General features: G+C 38.1%; 1 protein-coding gene across 3 annotated transcripts in view; it reads right to left on the reverse strand.

Moving 5' to 3' along the window:
- Positions 1-3,291: 3,291 nt before the first annotated feature.
- The window catches only part of MRPL22 (mitochondrial ribosomal protein L22), a 28,394-nt gene continuing 13,969 nt past the window's right edge, over positions 3,292-17,716 (reverse strand). Inside the window, exons 3-7 of one of the 3 annotated variants that reach the window (XM_008522384.2) lie at positions 16,141-16,273; positions 11,310-11,375; positions 10,431-10,508; positions 8,717-8,786; positions 3,292-3,586 (exon numbers count right to left, since the gene is read on the reverse strand). In XM_008522384.2, the coding sequence (XP_008520606.1) occupies positions 3,375-3,586; positions 8,717-8,786; positions 10,431-10,508; positions 11,310-11,375; positions 16,141-16,273 (559 nt within the window). In that variant the 3' untranslated portion in view covers positions 3,292-3,374. Of the gene's footprint in view, positions 3,587-8,716; positions 8,787-10,430; positions 10,509-11,309; positions 11,376-12,514; positions 12,618-16,140; positions 16,274-17,716 lie in introns of those variants that run through there. The other 2 variants (XM_070569152.1, XM_008522385.2) reach the window with 2 other exon arrangements.

A 17,716-nucleotide genomic window follows, 5' to 3' on the forward strand; every position in this document is an offset into this window, starting at 1 on the left:
TTGAGTTAAAAGAAAAAAAGCTAACCATTTTTTTAAAAACCTGCCATGTGTTAGAAATCAGGATAATAGTTACCTTTGAGAAAGAGAGGTGGGGAGTGACTGGGTGGGGGCACAAAGAGGACTTCAGGGATGCTATCGTGTTCTATGTTTTCACCCGGTTACTTGGGCATGTTCACCAGCTGATCATTTATTGAGCTATATAGTTGTGATTGGTGCACTCTCTGGATGTGCTACACACCTACAAAAAAAGTTTAGGTCTATCATAATTCTCTGACAAATAAGGAAGGAAATTACAAGTATTCAGAGATTGCCATTAAAGAATAATTAATAGTTTCTGAACATGTAAAGTTAAACTTCAAGTAGGGATCAAAAGGTTCATTTATGTTAGAAAGAGCACTCTCAGCCATGGAAACTAACCAAATGTACTCTGCACCGGTCACAATGGGAAAGATTCACTAATGGAGATAATGTATACAGTAGTCCACCTTGATCCTCGCGGGATACATTCCAAGACCCCCAGGGGACGCCTGAAACCGTGGCTAGTACTGAACATTATATAGCCCATGTTTTTTCTGATACATACACACCTATGATAAATTTTAATTTATAAATTAGGCACAGTAAGAGATTAATAACAATAACTAATAATAGAATAACTATAACAATATATGTAATAAAACTTACTGTACATCTTAGTAACCTCAGCATACAATTTTCTTTCTTTCCTTATTAAGCTGAGAACTTTCACCTTTTCGCTTAAAGGAAGCACTGCAATACCGCAACAGTTGATCTGATAACTGCCTTGGCTACTAAGTGACGAATGGGTGGGTGGTGTAGACAGCATGGATGCACTGGACAAAGGGAGGATTCATATCCCAGGCGGGACAGAACAGGACAACGTGAGAATTCATCATGCTATTCGGAACAGCAGCGTGCAATTTAAAACTTACAAATTGTTAATTTCTTGAATTTTTCCATTTAATATTTTTAGACCATGGTTGACCACAGGTAACTGAAACAGCATAAAGTGAAACCACAGATAAACGGGGACTACTGTATAAAGTGCTTAAAATAGTGCTAGTGTTATGTGTAAGCTATTATTACACTTTCTAACACACCAGAAGCAGTCCCAAATGAAGGCTTAATCTTAGATCACAAGCAAACTTTCTTTATTAGAATCCAAGGTCTGTTTTGTCCTTAATTCTTTCAAAATAGTCTTAACAGCCTGATTGAGGCAGTACCTTCATTTACATAATTTACAGTTATGGAGTCCACATCACCACCTGGCTTGTTTTAGTGAAACCCAAGGAGGTCAAAACTCCGAGGCTAAGAATCACGGAGCACCTGCACTGAAAGAGAGCACAGAGACCTTCTGGTCCAGTGAGTCTCCAGCACACACGTCACCAGGGCATTTGCTAAAAGTGCAAGTCCCCTGGTCTCCCACACCAGATTCCAGTTCACTTAGTCTGAGAGTAGGGCCCAGGAATTTGCATTTTTAAACAAGTTCTTCAAGAGATTCTGAAGAAGCGGTCTACAGAGAACACAGAGCTTCTTGTTTTACAGATGAAGGAAACGGAGGCCAGGAGGGAAGGGACCTGCCCCACCTCTTCTTTCCGGTTAGTGAGTAAGCCAGGACTAGAATGAAGGTCGCCTTTCACCGCTCCAGTGTTGTTTGCATGATTCCATGCTACAACAGCTGAGGACCCAGAATGAATCTGTCCTAAACCTCAGCAGCTTATTCCACTGAGCCCTTTGCCTTTTCACCCAAGCATTAGGTTAAGTGGAGAGGCACAAAAACCCATCTGTATATTAGCTATGCAGAAGCAGCACTTTAGAACCTAGTTTAAATCATAGCTCCACTATTTACAAGCTGTGTGACCCTGAGATAGTTAATCAAATTTTTTTTTAAAGATTTTATTTTTTTCCTTTTTCTCCCCAAAGCCCCCCGGTACATAGTTGTATATTCTTTGTTGTGGGTCCTTCTAGTTGTGGCATGTGGGAAGCTGCCTCAGCGTGGTTTGATGAGCAGTGCCATGTCCGCACCCAGGATTCGAACTAACGAAACACTGGGCCGCCTGCAGCGGAGCGCGCAAACTTAACCACTCGGCCACAGGGCCAGGCCCTAGTTAATCAAATTTTGTGTGCTTTGGTTTCTTCCTCTACAAAGTGGCAAAACAAGACTGATAGTGGCAGGATGTTCTGAAAAGTTATGTAAAATACTAGCATAGAGCTTGGCAAATAATGAGCCCTCAGTAAACAGTAGCTATGATTAATGCATCTTAAAACATGGCGGTAAAACTATACTCTGTTTGATTACAGGAGTGTTCTCAAAGTGTGGCCCCTACAATAGAATCACCTAGAAGTGCTTGTGGAAAACAGATTTCTGGAACTAGCCCCTCAGAAGACCCAGTGAATCAGAATCCTTGGGGCGAGACCCAGAAGTCTGCATTAACAAGCAAGCACCCCCAGTTCTTTCTCTGCATACAAAAGTTCGAGCAACACTGGATGAGGGCTGTGGACAGGGTGCTTCTTGTCAAAGAAAAGACATGTATCGGTGAGAGCCAGGGAGTGCTGAACTCTCCAACAGGAACAATTTTCTGCTAACAAGAGGTGAGTGAGTGCCATCTATTGCCTTATTTTAGAATGCAATGCTAAGACTGGTTCAATTCCTCTCTCAGTAATTGAATTCACTCCAAAAAATTAATTAATCCTAAACAAGATATCCAAGCAACAGAAAGCACTGTTGGAAGGAAACGTGAAAAGTATTTAAGTAGAAGAAAACTTCTAAGTTAAAAGGCTTTTGGAGTTTTAGTTTAATATATCTAACGAACTCCTGTAATTTCAAGTTACTACTAAAACACTAAAGGAAAATACAATCCCTCACCCATTGGCCTACGACAACAGTGAAAGGAAAAACAAAACCACGAAATGCCCTAAAATACTGCAATAAACAACATGCAGCATCGCTCACCTCCACCACCCCTTCCCCGGGCCCAAGAGAAAATTAAGCGAAAGAAGGACAAGCTTTCTTCTCCTATAACCTTCTACTCGAGTCCAGCATCAAAACTGCCACCTGCAGGACACTAGTTGGAAAGTAAACATTCCCTTCAAAAAGCCCTCAAAAAAGCCTTCTGAATTATAGTCTTTTACCATGTTTAAAGCTGATTTCCCCTTTCAAGTTGCAAATGCATAAATAAATCCAAAGGCTCAAGAGGGATGGGCAAAGCCTTATAAATACTCGCATAAAACCGGCAGTTATACTTCACATTGCAATAATTTGATGACAAATCATAAAAAGCATTTGTCTTTAATTTTTGTTTGTTTTTAGGAAATAAATGGCAAAATATATACACTGTGGAGTCTGAATTCCCCCATCATAGAGTGTGAATGATGGTCCGGTTCCGGAGCTCCTGAATATACTCTTTGGCGTGGGTAAGTGCTGTCTTGGGTGCTTCATGTGGAGGTGGGGGGCCTTCCACCAACTTCACAAAATAATGGCAATAAACCTTCTCCATGATCCCAAAGTGACCTCTGCCGTGGTATCGGATGCGTTTCAGGTACTGGCCTCGCCCTGAGGTGGACTCAGCTAGATAGGGAAGAAAAAGAGAATTATAGCAAATGACTATATCCATAAGACTACAGCTCAATCAGCTGAGCAATTTCTGCCCTTTCCTTGACTGGATTCTATGACTATATGAGCTCACTGGCTGGCTAGGGCAGGCTTGTCTCAAAATAAGTATCCCGAGTTTATCAAGGACCAGGCTCTGTTCTAGGTGTTGGAGAAAGGAGAGTGAAGGAGACTAGCAAGGGCCCTAGCGCCATGCGGTGTACATTCTAGAGGAAAAAGATAAAAAATACACATCATCATTTCAGTTAGCGACAAGCGCTATGAATAAAGTAAAACAGTGATGTGACAGAGAGTGATAGGGTGTTGGGGCAACTTCAGATTGGGGGGTGTCACGAGGCATTCTTGAGGAAGAGACATTTGATCTAAGACCAGAATGAATCATCCACGCAAATATCTAGGGGCAGGGTATTCCAAGCAGAGGGAACAGGAAGGGCAAAGACCCAACGGTGCGAATGTGCTTGGCTTGTTTTAGGAATAGAAGGACCAGCCTGCTGAAGTGTGGTAAGCCAGAAGGGTGACACGAACAAAGGAAAGAGACCAGAGATGAAGGCAAGATGACGATGAGCCCTGTAGGCTGAGGTGAGTTGTTTTGATTTTATTCTAATTGTGATGAGAAGCCACTGGAACCAAGGGTTCCCAAAAGCTGGTCCTCGGGCTAGCTACATGAGACCAACCTAGGAAACATACTTAAAACGCAGATGCTGAGACCACATCTCTGCAGTTCTAATTTAGTATATTTGGGAGAGGCCTTGGAAACTACATTCTGAGCAAACACCACCCCCACCCCAACTCCCCCTAGTAATTCTGATTCGCAGCCAGTTTTAGGAAGTTCAGCATTATAATTGCCCCTCATCTCCCCTCCCCCACGCTGCATGTCAAAGTCTGACCTTGTAAAATTTGAAGAAACCTTTTAAAGAGTGCATAAGAAGAAATCTGTTTACCCATAATACATCAGAGTAATAACCGCCTTCTACTATTTTCTGAATTTATTTAGTCAGTTACTTTTTGAGTTCATTTAATAAGTCTTTTAAAAAGGCAAAACGTATAGAACACATTCCAAATTAATCCACTTCAATACTCACCATTTTTGTATGCTTACTGTGACATAACTTTTTGATATAGGGACTACATCAAATCACACACTTGACAACCATCTAACTACAATCCTGAAATGGGTTTCAGCAGAAGCATCCTAGCTTCGCCAAAGAGAAAGCCAAGGATGAAGTGATTAAGAAAACTGCTTAGGGTCTCAGTGAGTTAAGGAAAGAGCTACAGCCTTATACCAACTTCATCTACTGGGCACTAAAGAATGCGTTTAAGACTTTCCAAAGAGAAAGCAGCATTACACAAATCACTTTATAGTGAAGTACCACCAGGTTTCTAGATGCACCCGTCAGGAGGAAACCTACAGACAAGAATAGTGACACCTAGGAAGAGTGTAGAAAACTCTAGAGTGTAGAAAACTCTAAAAAGCATTTTACTAACACGATGGCTGCTATCCAAAATTACAACTCTACCCAACTTGAGCACCAATTTCCAAATACTCTGAGCATAAGGAACATTACTCAGTGAGAGAAGTATCAAAACCAGCTGACTGTGCAGCACTATACACTCTACCAAAACACAACGACCAACCCTACCAGCGTCTGTTAACCACCATTTTCCTTCCAACATCCCCCAAACACCTAGGAGCAGACACTCAATACCTGCTAATGGCCAGTCATGATTTCATCCTTCAGCCATAAAGTATCACCTTATGGCACATAATGCCATCATTTTTTGTCAAAACAAAAACATTAATTCTTCTGAAACACCAGTATTCTTTAATACACTACACAGCTACTTTGAGCTCCGAATGAAATCAGCATTTAAGAGCATAGATTCCAAATTGGTTTCTGGTCTCCCCTCCTCCAGTCTCTCCTCCACTAATTCCATATGTTGGGAGTTTCAAACTGCTTTTGTATGGAACCATTTCATTACAATGAAACAACATGTAGAAGCTGTCTGTAGTGTGAATCTGTCCCGACTGAAAGATGGTGGTGAGAGATCCAAAACTGTGCCATTCATTCACCCAACAATTGTTTCTGAGTTCCAAGAGGGTGCCAGGCTCTATCCTGGGCTCCAAGGATACAGCAGTGATCAAGATATCAAGAGCCCTTCTGTTTGCCCCAGGCCCCACTCCTGGAGGCCTCACAGCACAATTTCAAAACCAATGCTTACAGTTAACAGTCTTAAAACCCTACCTTAATAACATATATCTCTTACCCAAAAGCTTCCCCTGGGTTCTCTTCCATACAGTTTGAACCAAATGCCACAGCCTGCCATGTTCAGCCCTCTGGAATCCAGCCCAACCCACCCTTTCAATTTTATTTGCTCTACCTCAACCCTCTACTTCCTTCACACTATTCTACTCCCGTAACACACAATTACTGTTCATTCCAACCCACATGCATTTGCTTATGTGGTTACCTCACTTTGAAAATCTTTTCTCTTGGACACTCTTAATATCTTACTTAAGATAGTGTCAATGTAGGTAAATTACTAGTATTTAGGTAAATGTGAAGCTTGACATTTTAAGATTAGAAATCCTCTCCTCCCCGCTTCATCATTCTAAGCCCAGAAGACTGATTTACAAAAGTGACTCAATCACTTTCCCTAAAGGGAATCATTTTAGACACCATGAATCACTAAGCAGTGACGTTTTATTAGTCCATGTCCACTTGTTAAGGCCTATTCACAGTGTCATTACTCATCATTATAAGTTTGAAAAGGAAATGAACTTTCAAAATCTTTGGTCATGCAACACCAGGTATTAGCTTTAGACTGATGATAGGTATTTGAAGGAATTACCATATAATGAGAACATATGCTACCAAAAAAGCACTTCCCTTAAAATGCCTATACTTCTTTATTTCAGGGGGCTGAAAGAGCCATTCCTGAGCCAAAATGGTAGCCAACAAGTAACTAGTCTTTCAATGGAAATCTAGTCTATGGAATGAAATGTCTAGGCCTTTTCTAAGAATACAATAGGATAAATCAGTCTCCCACATTTTATAAGTAAACATCACTAGAGTACTTATTAAACAAATAGCTTCCCAGGCCTCTCCCCTAGGGCTTCAGACCCAGCAGCTCTGTGGTGAGGCCTGGGAACTGTATTTTTAATAAGAACCTCAGATGATTCTTATCAGGGAAGTACAGCCAAAATAGGGATAAAACGTCTACCATGTCATGGTGAGAGACTTCTTCCTAAGGGTAGTCATCTCTTTCCCTCCATAATGGAATTAGGTAGCAATATACTTCGCAAATGAGTTTTTAAAATCATAAGACAAATGCAAACTTATCAGCCCTACTTAAGAAAGGAGATTTTACATAGAACTAGATGAAAGAAGGTGCAGGTAGGGCAGAGATGTTTTAGGAGAAATGTGCTAAGGAGACCAATGAATTAAAGGCCCATTCATGTAGCACTGGTTAAGTTTATTTTTGCTCACTAGCAATACTGGACTTTGCTCCTTCATGTGGGAAGACAGGATTAAGCTCCTCACCCTATCTCTCTTTACCACAGTTATTGAAAAGGATTTAAAGACAAACTCTATTTCATTTGTATCTGAATTCCATTCTAATGTGTTGTCTATCAGCTAAGAAGCCATATTCCTAAGAAACTGAATAAAGTTAATTAAATTTGACTTGATATTCAGTCATAGAGCAGGAAAGGTCACCAAGAGGTTTCAAGCAAATGGCCTTGCTCTTCATCCATTTCATCTCTTCCAACAATTCTGGGCCCTCCCGGCATTATTTATTCATGCAGCTCCCAGAAGAAAATTCTTATGATTAACTACTGTAGCCCTGCATCTTCTGAGTTGCCATTTTGATTTCTCTCTGCACCTACATGTGTATCAGAATATAATTAGTTATTCAAGATTCAGCTTTAAAATAAGATATTTCAATTGAAAACCATAACTCATTTGAATTTCAGAAGTAGGTGGTGTTGCCAGCATCAATCTCAGGTGAACTGAGGGGAGAGTTTAACTTAACCAGAATAAATATCTCCAGTAGGGCAGAGGTGATGTGTCAGAGTGGAATTGAGATTATTTTTTTTTAATCTAATTGTTGAAAAATTATAAGACAGAACTAATTTCCTCCACAATGATTAAGCCTTTTTTTCCTTCATTTGGAGAGCAGCAGTTCTCCATATCTTAAATTTAAAATATCTTTAGATAAAATAGTCCTTATACGTAAGTTTGGCACTGAGAAAATTTTGCTTCAACATCAACATCTTTGTTTGATTAAAAAACTGCTTAGGTTAGGAGCAATTGTTGCTGAAGTGAGAAGAAAACATTACTAACTACTGCTCCACTTCACTGTAGAGTTGGAGGGGGCAAGAGAGCTTTGTACTAAACGTCGATCTCTTTCTAGAAAAAGAGCTGTGTGAACACAGGCTACAAAAAAAAATCCCTTACATTTGTACAGTGCATCATGCTTCCCAAAGCATTTTCACTCACATTAATTTAATTTGATGTGGAACAAGCATACAAAACGGGAGATATGCTTCCGGATGTAATAACAAAGGGGAACAAACACATCTGGGTCATCTGAGCATTCCAAGGCCCCTTGGCTCTTACAATTCAACAGATGTTCCATTCTGGTAATTGGAAGGTTAAATTATAGGACCTTTATGGATTAGGCACCTGGCTTGGCACATTATAAAGGGTTTTTAAGCCTACTTGTCATCCTTTATTTACTTCCTTCAGGTTGACAAAGAATTCATTAAAAAAAAAATCAGTCCTGTTCTTTCTTAGTTTTATCATGATTAAAGGACCACTCTATATACCATCTTGGTATCCATTAGTGGTAGTAGGTTTCATGATCTCAGTCTCATGACAGAACAGGTAACAATAAAGTAGGAAGGTTACTACCATTTACAACAGACTAACATTAGCATGCTGAAGGCTGAAGAATAAGCTATTGCTGGCGATTTTCACTGGCAAACCCAGTCCTAAGGAATTAGATATCAAAGACTGCTGTTAGATAAAGAACTTGGCATCGCTGTTGGAAGACATTTTCCAATGCTAAGAATATTACAGATCTTACCTATATATAAATTGGATCTGAATTCCACATTGTGGTCTCTCACTGCCATCTCTTGTGCTTCTAAGAGAACCTTAAACAAGGAAAAGAAAGGCACTCATATGGCTAAACTTGAATTAAAACAGAATTAAAATTTCTCATTTCTTGTTGTTATCTCTATAATATGACTGCTAATCACATGCCTCCATTTTACAGTCAATCTTAAAAAGAGAACATCAAATGCATCAAACAGCACTAAGGACAAGGGATACAGTGAGCTTTCCTTCCTCAGACAAGTATTGCAAACACCAGGAACACAGCCCATCCCCCTAAGTTTACAATGGAAGGTGTAGGCTGTAAAGGAGATAGCAGCACTTGCGACAGTACCCTTGGTAATGAACGTAATATCTTTGAGTCAGAGACTTGTCAAAAAGTTCAAGAAGCTCAAGAGCAAAATCTTACTGAAATTTCTTAAACATTGGATCCAAAATAACCATTAGCAACAGACAAGTAGAGAAAATCATACTCCAAAATTTCCTTTAAGAATTATTAAATTTATACTCTATACATATTTTGAATTAAGTTAACTTCCTCCAGATCACATTTTTTAGAGTAGGACAATTGTAGTCAGAAACAAAAGAAACTAGATCTTTCACTCCTTTAAAGATAAAGAACATAGTACAAAGCTGGGTACACAATAGATACTTAGTAACTGCATTCTGAATTGAATTAAATAGAGGTATTACAATGGAAACTTTTAGAAGTCTCAATCCAACAATCTTAACAATTCAATTCAACTCTTAATGATTCAACTGCTAAACTAAAAAGATAAGATCTGACTTGAGGTGCAAATTAACCGGAATATAAAAAATAATGCTGGGGGCCAGCCCAGTGGCACAGCGGCTAAGTGCCCACATTCTGCTTCAGCGGCCCGGAGTTTGCCGGTTCGGATCCCGGGTGCAGACATGGCACCACTTGGCACACCATGCTGTGGTAGGCGTCCCACATATAAAGTAGAAGAAGATGGGCATGGATATTAGCTCAGGGCCAGTCCTCCTCAGCAAAAAGAGGAGGATTGGCAGCAGTTGGCTCAGGGCTAATCTTCCTCAAAAATAAAAAAACAATGCTGATACCCCCAGATGTCCTTAACCCAGCTTTTGGAGACAAAAACACTCATGTGCCCAGAATGAGTCAGCACAAATACCACTGGCTCATTAGTATGTAGTGAAGTCAGCTACATTTAGAGCTAAAAGGGTCTTAAGAGAACATCTAACCCAATCCCACCTAGTTTACAAACGAGAAAAATGGAACCAGCCAGGATGTGGTGCCCATAGTCACAACAGAAACTGTCAGAGAAAAAACTAGATCCCAAGTCTCCTGAGTCCAGTGCTCTTTCCACTCAACTGTTATCAAATCACAAGCTCTCAGTTTCGGAATTGACCAAAACAAAAATCTTCTAAAAAATATATCAAGCCCCAAATCATGAAAAATAAGATTTATCACTTCACAGACAGACAGTAAAAAATAAATAAATGTCTGGTGCAAACAAAAGCATCTCAGGAAAAAAATACTTAAAGCAAACAATGTCTCTAAGATATAAGAACATTAGCAAAAGTGAGTGCCCTAAACCTGTATTATGTAAACTATGTATTTACACCAGGAAATTCAGGGAATTCAAGAGGTAGCCGAGCTTACTAACTGCAAGACAGCTATGTGATCCCTCCCCCCATTAGTTTACCTCTTTAATTATTTGGGCCCCTTTTTTGTCACTGAATTCCAACTGAGCCAAAGCCTGGTCAATGGACATTCCTCGTATCTAGAATTAAAAGGTAACAGATAAGAGAAAACAGACAAAGTAGTTTACAAGTTCAATGTTGCCTTTTCAATGAAAAGTAAAAGCTTTACATGTTCCAAACAACTTCTGAAAATAGCTAACTGTTATATGTCAATTATAACTCAATAAAACTAGGAGGAAGTTTTTTAAAAATTAAAAATAAAAATAGCTAACTAAATGCAGGCAAAAGAGAAGAAAACAAGTTTGAGAAAGGGTACCACCCTCTTTAAGTCACAATCAAACAAAGACTTTAACCATAAAACCTAGATCCTAACAGTTTCAGTAATATTAAAAGAGAGAGCAGACATGACAGAGAGAAATCACAGACTGGCAAGGACCACACCAGGCATCAAAGGCACCTTCTGCTACAGGATAAATGAATTACCTGTATATTTGCTGCTTTTGCCTCCTCTCATATATAAATTTCATTTTCCAGGGAAAAAAAACTTAAAAAGCAACAGTTTTGAAATAGGTTGAATCAAATTTTACAGATAAGTAAGCTTGCTTCCTGGATTCTCTGGTTGTAGACAGATTCCTGATGCCTTTGTTTTAAATATCTATGTATCCAATGTGATTTAGTTTCTCAGAAGAAAGGGAAAAATTAAGCAAAATCACTCATCTCTGAGCAATTATTTTTTGATCCCTTACCAACTATCTGAACACATAATCACACTCCTCACTTTTGAAGAAATCAGAGCAAATTTTTTTGATTTTTCAGGTCCTGGAGGGAACCTCATAGCTCCTCTTCCTGAGTATTATACGGTAACAGTCACTTTAGCTTACCAGTTTTGCCAAATACCACATCTTGTCTTTGCTGTATTTTATTTGCCTTCGACAATGATAGATTTCCTTAGAAATAAGGAGGAAAAAAAACTTTAGCAAGTTTATCAAAATGATAGTAATATACTGCTAATAAAGTTTTTACTTTCTATGCTTAATGAAAATGCTGACACGAGAAGTAAAAACATTATAAAGAATTTGCAGATTCTTTTTCCCTACAGAAAGTTGTATTATTCCAAAGTCCCACTACGTAAAAAGATTACTAAGGGAGAAACAGGAACTATAAAATGGCTAGTTTGTGCCAATAATTACAATATTTCTATCCAGAGGAACAGCAAAAGGTTTAAATGAAAGTATTTTGAGAACATTTAGCTGGCTAAAAGAACTAAAGAAAAGGTACTACAACAACAACAACAAAAGTTTCTCGTCAGCTAACAATGATGAAATGGACAAAATAACTGTTTTCATAGGAAAGCCAATATTCTAGTATTTGGTTAAGAGCACAGATTCTAGAATCAGACTGCTCGGGTCTGAATCCCAGCTCTACCATTTATTAACTACAGAACCCAAGGTACTTAAACTCTCTCTGCCTAAGTGTCCTCTTCTTTAAAATGAAGATAATAGTACCTACCTCATGAAACTATAATAAAGATTAAATAAAATAACCTATGTAAAGAAAGCAGTTTACAGTGCCTAGCACATGGTAAGATCTTAATAAATGTTAGCTTGCATTATCTCCTATTTATAGTAGTAGGCATAGCCTATTTAAGTTTTTTTTTTTTTAAAGATTTTATTTCTTTCCTTTTTCTCCCCAAAGCCCCCTGGTACATAGTTGTATATTCTTCACTGTGGGTCCTTCTAGTTGTGGCATATGGGACGCTGCCTCAGCATGGTTTGATGAGCAGTGCCATGTCCATGCCCAGGATTCGAACCAACGAAACACTGGGCCGCCTGCAGCGGAGCATGCGAACTTAACCACTCGGCCACGGAGCCAGCCCCTTATTTAAGTTTTTTAATCAATCATCCATTAAACAATTTAGAGTTCACAAAGCACTTTTCAAGCCCATTGTTTCATTTGATCTAACTCTATGAGTTGGGAGAGGAGACATTTTATAATCCTTTTACAAAGTGAAAATCAGAGAAATCAAGTGACTTGTCCAAGACTGAACAGCTTCTAAGAGACAAAGTTAGAACACAAAGTGCCATACCGAGCAAGTGCCTGATACAACGTCTGGCTGGTGTAGCTTCAAACTTCCCCTTATGATTCTAAAACCCACCTTCTTTCACTGCTACATCATATCACCACTTTAAAAAAATTAGAGAACATTTGTCAAGGAAAACAATAGCAAGGAGAACTCAGAACTTCCTAACATTCTGACTCTCGCTGGAAATTTTCAAATGCCTTAGAAACAACAGTTTTCTAAAGTGGCCATCTTTTAATATGTAGCAGATTTCATTTCACTTGCAATAGAAGCTGACAGGCTGAAAACTGTAGCAATAGCCTAATTACATTTTCAGCAATAAAATGTCCCAGGGAGTGCAGGAGAGGAAAGAAGAACTGTCATGACTGATAATATTAATCTGCAAAAATTAATACAGTCAATAAAATCTTTTATATAGAAACCTTTCAATTCTTGGTTTCCCCTGGTGGGCTATCTTAAGCCTGAATCGTATAGGATTATCTTCAAATTTTGTAAAAAAGATACTGTAATCCTGGCAAGAGCATGGGAAAAAAGGAATCAAGTATTTACTGGAAAAGGGGGAAAGTTCTTCAATCATCCTCTCCTAAAACTAAGAAGCTCAAGATTTACTTGAGGTAGGTGCAATGTCTAAGGGCACTTCTTAAAGATAAATCAAACAAAAATCTCAGTAAATAAACCCATCATGGCAAACAGAGTGGGAAGGCCGGAAGTCAGAAGGTCTGGTTAAATATCACTGCCATTAACTAACCTATAGAGCAAATTAGGTAAAGTTAAGTTAGGATATAATGAGCAAAACAGTTATTCAAATGAAGTAAAAGTTAGTCTCAATTATGAAATGTCTTAACCAGTAACTTTTAAAGAAGTTAATTTATTTTTAAGTGCACATAACTCAAATGACAAGAAAGTATCACCTAATAAAAGTCCTTACTAGAGCCTTCTGTGGTCTACATTAACGACTTATAAGCATGACATATTATCAGTATGTCAATTAATCTATAATTTAACAACATGCCTCTTATACAAATGGTTGTTCAAACAGTTTTGATATAGTCTCACTAAAATTTTAATTTATTTAACATAGCTTTCTTCAACAATATTGCAAAAGTAAACTCAAGCCCAAATTAACAAGGTATAACTATTATGAAGAAAGCCATTTAATTTCTCTCTGACTTATTTTCTTTACCATGGTGAAGGCATATGTAAGATAAAGTCTGCACAGGAATCGATATTGTTTGGAAATTGGTGCAAGCTAAATTAGGAAGGTAGTCTAAAAAATACGTATTAGGAGTGGCCTAAAACATGCCTAAATTGGTGACATTCATTTTAACTTATACTATAGGATTTATTCACTACCCCACCCACTATTATTTCTTTAACTACATATTCTAATACTAAAGATAAGAATGAGGTAGAATGGTAAATATTGTCTGGCCCTCTTTTAAGCCAGAGATACAACTAATTTTTTAAATGTTTGTAGCTAGCAGATCAGCAAGTTTAAGGGACACTGCACATAATGGCACAGTGTATGAACTACGTGGCCAGATGAGCAAAGTATTCCCTGTTAGTAAGCTACAGATTTATGAAGGACATTAATATTTCATTCATAACAGGTATAACTGATTCATTAATGTCAATTTACCAAATACTATTTCTTTCTTTTTTTTCTTTTTGAGGAAGATTGGCCCTGAGCTAACATCTGCTGCCAATCCTCCTCTTTTTACTGAGGAAGACTGACCCTGAGCTCACGTCCATGCCCATCTTCCTCTACTTTATATGTGGGCTGCCTACCACATCATGGCTTGCCAAGCGGCACCACGTCCGCACCCAGGATCTGAACCGGGGAACCCCGGGCCGCCAAAGTGGAATGTAGGCACTTAATCGCTGTGCCACTGGGCTGTTCCCCCAAATACTATTTAAAGTCAGAAAATGTTAAGGTATTTTCCAAAAGTCATAATTTGTCCCCAAAAGGATTACCCATTCAAACAAAATCTGTGCAAAATAGAGAATTTAGAAAGTGCCTATATAAAATCAAACCAAATGTCCTCACATAGACACTTGTATAAGGAGTATTTATGATGCAAAAAAGTTAATCAAAATAGTTTCAGTAAATACAATATGCAACAAATGGCTAGATTACATTGTTCTTCATTTGCTAGAGTTAAGGGGATGATCGACTGTTAAGTATTTGAACTGTCATTTGGGATAAATCCTGAAGTACATTTGTTTTATATCCAAAAAGGCTGGTACTACGTATTATAAAATTTTGCTTTTATATTCTGGACCTGACAAATACTGTTGTGATTTCTTTATTTCCAACTAATATCTAAGTTCAAAGAGCTCAGATAAGAATTAGAGAAAGCTCTGTCTACGGCCATAGCACCCTGAACGAGCCTGATCTCGTCTGATCTCGGAAGCTAAGCAGGGTCGGGCCTGGTTAGTACTTGGATGGGAGAATTAAAGAAAGCTCATTAATTATAGGAAGTATTTTATTTATGATATTTGTACAAATGTATAACTTTTTCTAAATTTTGGTTAATTACAAAATGAAGTCAATACTTCACAGCACAGATTCTGTGACAAATCTAACTTTTAAGTTCTGATTGCATGATAAAATATGAAAGTTAAAAAGTTATTTGTTTAAACTATTAACATCTCTCTTTCCTCTTATTTCCCAATTAGGTGGGAGCTCTTTAAATCAATAAATTAACTCCAGTAAATAAGAAAAAACCCATAAAACTACTAATTCAGACCAATACTTACACAGCAATTGAATCTTAATGAAATGCATGTTGTCAATTCACATAAAAACTAAGCAAATGACATTATTTAGATGATATTGATTATCTAGTAGCCTTAAATCCCAAAAGCCTTCAAAAGATGTTTGCTGAAGTGAATGATTTATAATTAACAACAGTGATTCTATTTCCAAAGTACTTATTGCAGTTTATGTTCTTAAGGATTCAACTGTTCCCATCTTGTCTATGCTATTATTACTTGCATAAACTCTTTACCAGATGTGGATGTATTCCAAGCAAATTCATGTTAAGCTGGCAATTAGTCTTATATCTCAGACTGGAGCAATCTCAGCAGTTTGGAGAAGGCAAAAGAATTCTGAGCAGCTAAAGATAAGATAAAACTCAACTCGGGAAGGACTCCAATGATTAAATTTAAACCTTAGGTTCAAAGGTTTGTGAGTTAAGGAAAAAAAAAACCTACAACCAAATATGTCTATATTCAAATACAAAACATTGGAAAACCATATATATGATTTAAATATTGGACAATGGCTTAAGTCATTCTTGCCAACTTTTCGAGCTCCATTATCAAGAATCCACTAGCAAGCCTCTTGGAGTCAAAAATCAGTCAGTATGTCTCAAGCTATTAGCTTATTCTCAGAGTTAAGGTCCCTACCCAGGAGGTTAACTCAAGGCAAACAAGTAAGTAAAACAAAGACAATCTTTTTAAACTACCAAAGGGGTAAGTCTAGAACATTTTCTGTATCAATTAAAGGATCATGCAAATTGCTGTACATTTTTTTCTTTTCTTAACATGGAATAAATCCTCATTGCTAGCCACGTAAGAGCAAGAGCTCTTTAACAAAATTAAGAGATTAGTTCTATCCACAAACTTACTGCTGGTCTCCGAGGTTCTCCAGGTAGTTGTGGAGGATAAACAATTTTATTCTTCTTCTCCCATTTTCGAGAAATGTCAAGAGAAGCACTTGTGTGGATTTGTGATTGGGGTACACTGTGAGACGAAAGAAGCCTGTAAAACAAGAGACACTCAGAATCTTTTCCAAAGCTTATGTATCTTCTGAGCCACAGCAGCTCCATTTTGATGGAAACTATTTAACGATCACAAGTGAAAACACTCTAGATGTATGTATTAATAGAGACTGCTTTTACATAAAATACCACAAAGAGCTAGTTTACTGAAGACTAAGAAGAGTGAAAAGTTAATAACTCATATAAGTCAAATAATAAACTAACATTAACCCAAGATCTCTTGCTCTGACTGGCCAATAAATATTGACTCTACTATAAGTGACCTCCGTCCTAAAACAGATTTAAATAAGACACAATGGATCCCTGATCTGACCTGCATAATTCTTCAACTTTGTTAACTAAGCAAGACAAACAGCACCATTTTCTAATCGCTAAGAAATTAATGGATAAAAGTGGCATTATGTGCCTCCTGATGAAAGAACACACCACCCACCATCCATGAGTTTTTCCACAAAAAACGAACCTGAATTGATCAAGCCTCTAGATTCAACCCAGGAAATAGGGTAACATGTTAAACAACATGAGGGGGACACATTTAGCCAAATCCAGGCTGTACAAAACTCTACAAGACAAACAGCTCATTTTCTTCAACAAATAAATTACAAGGGGGGGAGGTGCTGAACGAAGGACCTAAAGATTAAGAGACTTAAGAGAAATGTCAATTTCAATGTGTGGACTATTATAATTTTAAAAGTATGACAGTTATTTAACCATCAGAAATTTGAACATTAACTGGATATTTGATACTTTTTAATGAGATACAGAGTGAAATATTTATGGATGAAAATAGTGTCAGAGATTGTTTCAAAATATGATGGGGAGCAGTAGGGGCTACAGATAAAACAAGAATGGCCATGAGTTAATAAATGCTGAAGCTGGGTCATGGGTTCATCACACTGTCTACTTCTGTATATGTCTGGATATACCCAACTAACACAACAAACTTTAGTGTGTCCCCACTGCCCGGAATATAGAGTCCAAACTCCTAGCTAAATACAGGGAAGGTCTTTTATAACCTAACCCCAACCCAGACATCTCTGCTTATTCACCTTATGGCCTAGCCACACAGACATCTGTTGTTCCCTGAACAAGCCACATACTTTCATATCTTTACACTTTAGCTCATATTGTTTTCTCCTCCCTCATTATCTCCTGCATGATACGCTTGTCCTGTTTTAAGTTCCAGCTTAAATGTCACCTCACTGTGAGGCATCACCTGATCCCTCCTCCCAGAAAACCATTCCCCCACTGTCTTAGTCCTTTGCTCTTGCGAGCCTCAGAGCAATGAGTTGGACTACTTGTACTACAATACATTGGCTGTAGAAGAATGAGTTACTGTAGCAAGCATATAGATTTGAGCATACTGAGGGCAAGTATGACCTCCTCTATATGCTAGCCCCAAGGACAATATGTGGCACATGGA

This window comes from Equus przewalskii, chromosome 13, assembly GCF_037783145.1.
Source record: "Equus przewalskii isolate Varuska chromosome 13, EquPr2, whole genome shotgun sequence".
Taxonomy (NCBI): domain Eukaryota; kingdom Metazoa; phylum Chordata; class Mammalia; order Perissodactyla; family Equidae; genus Equus; species Equus przewalskii.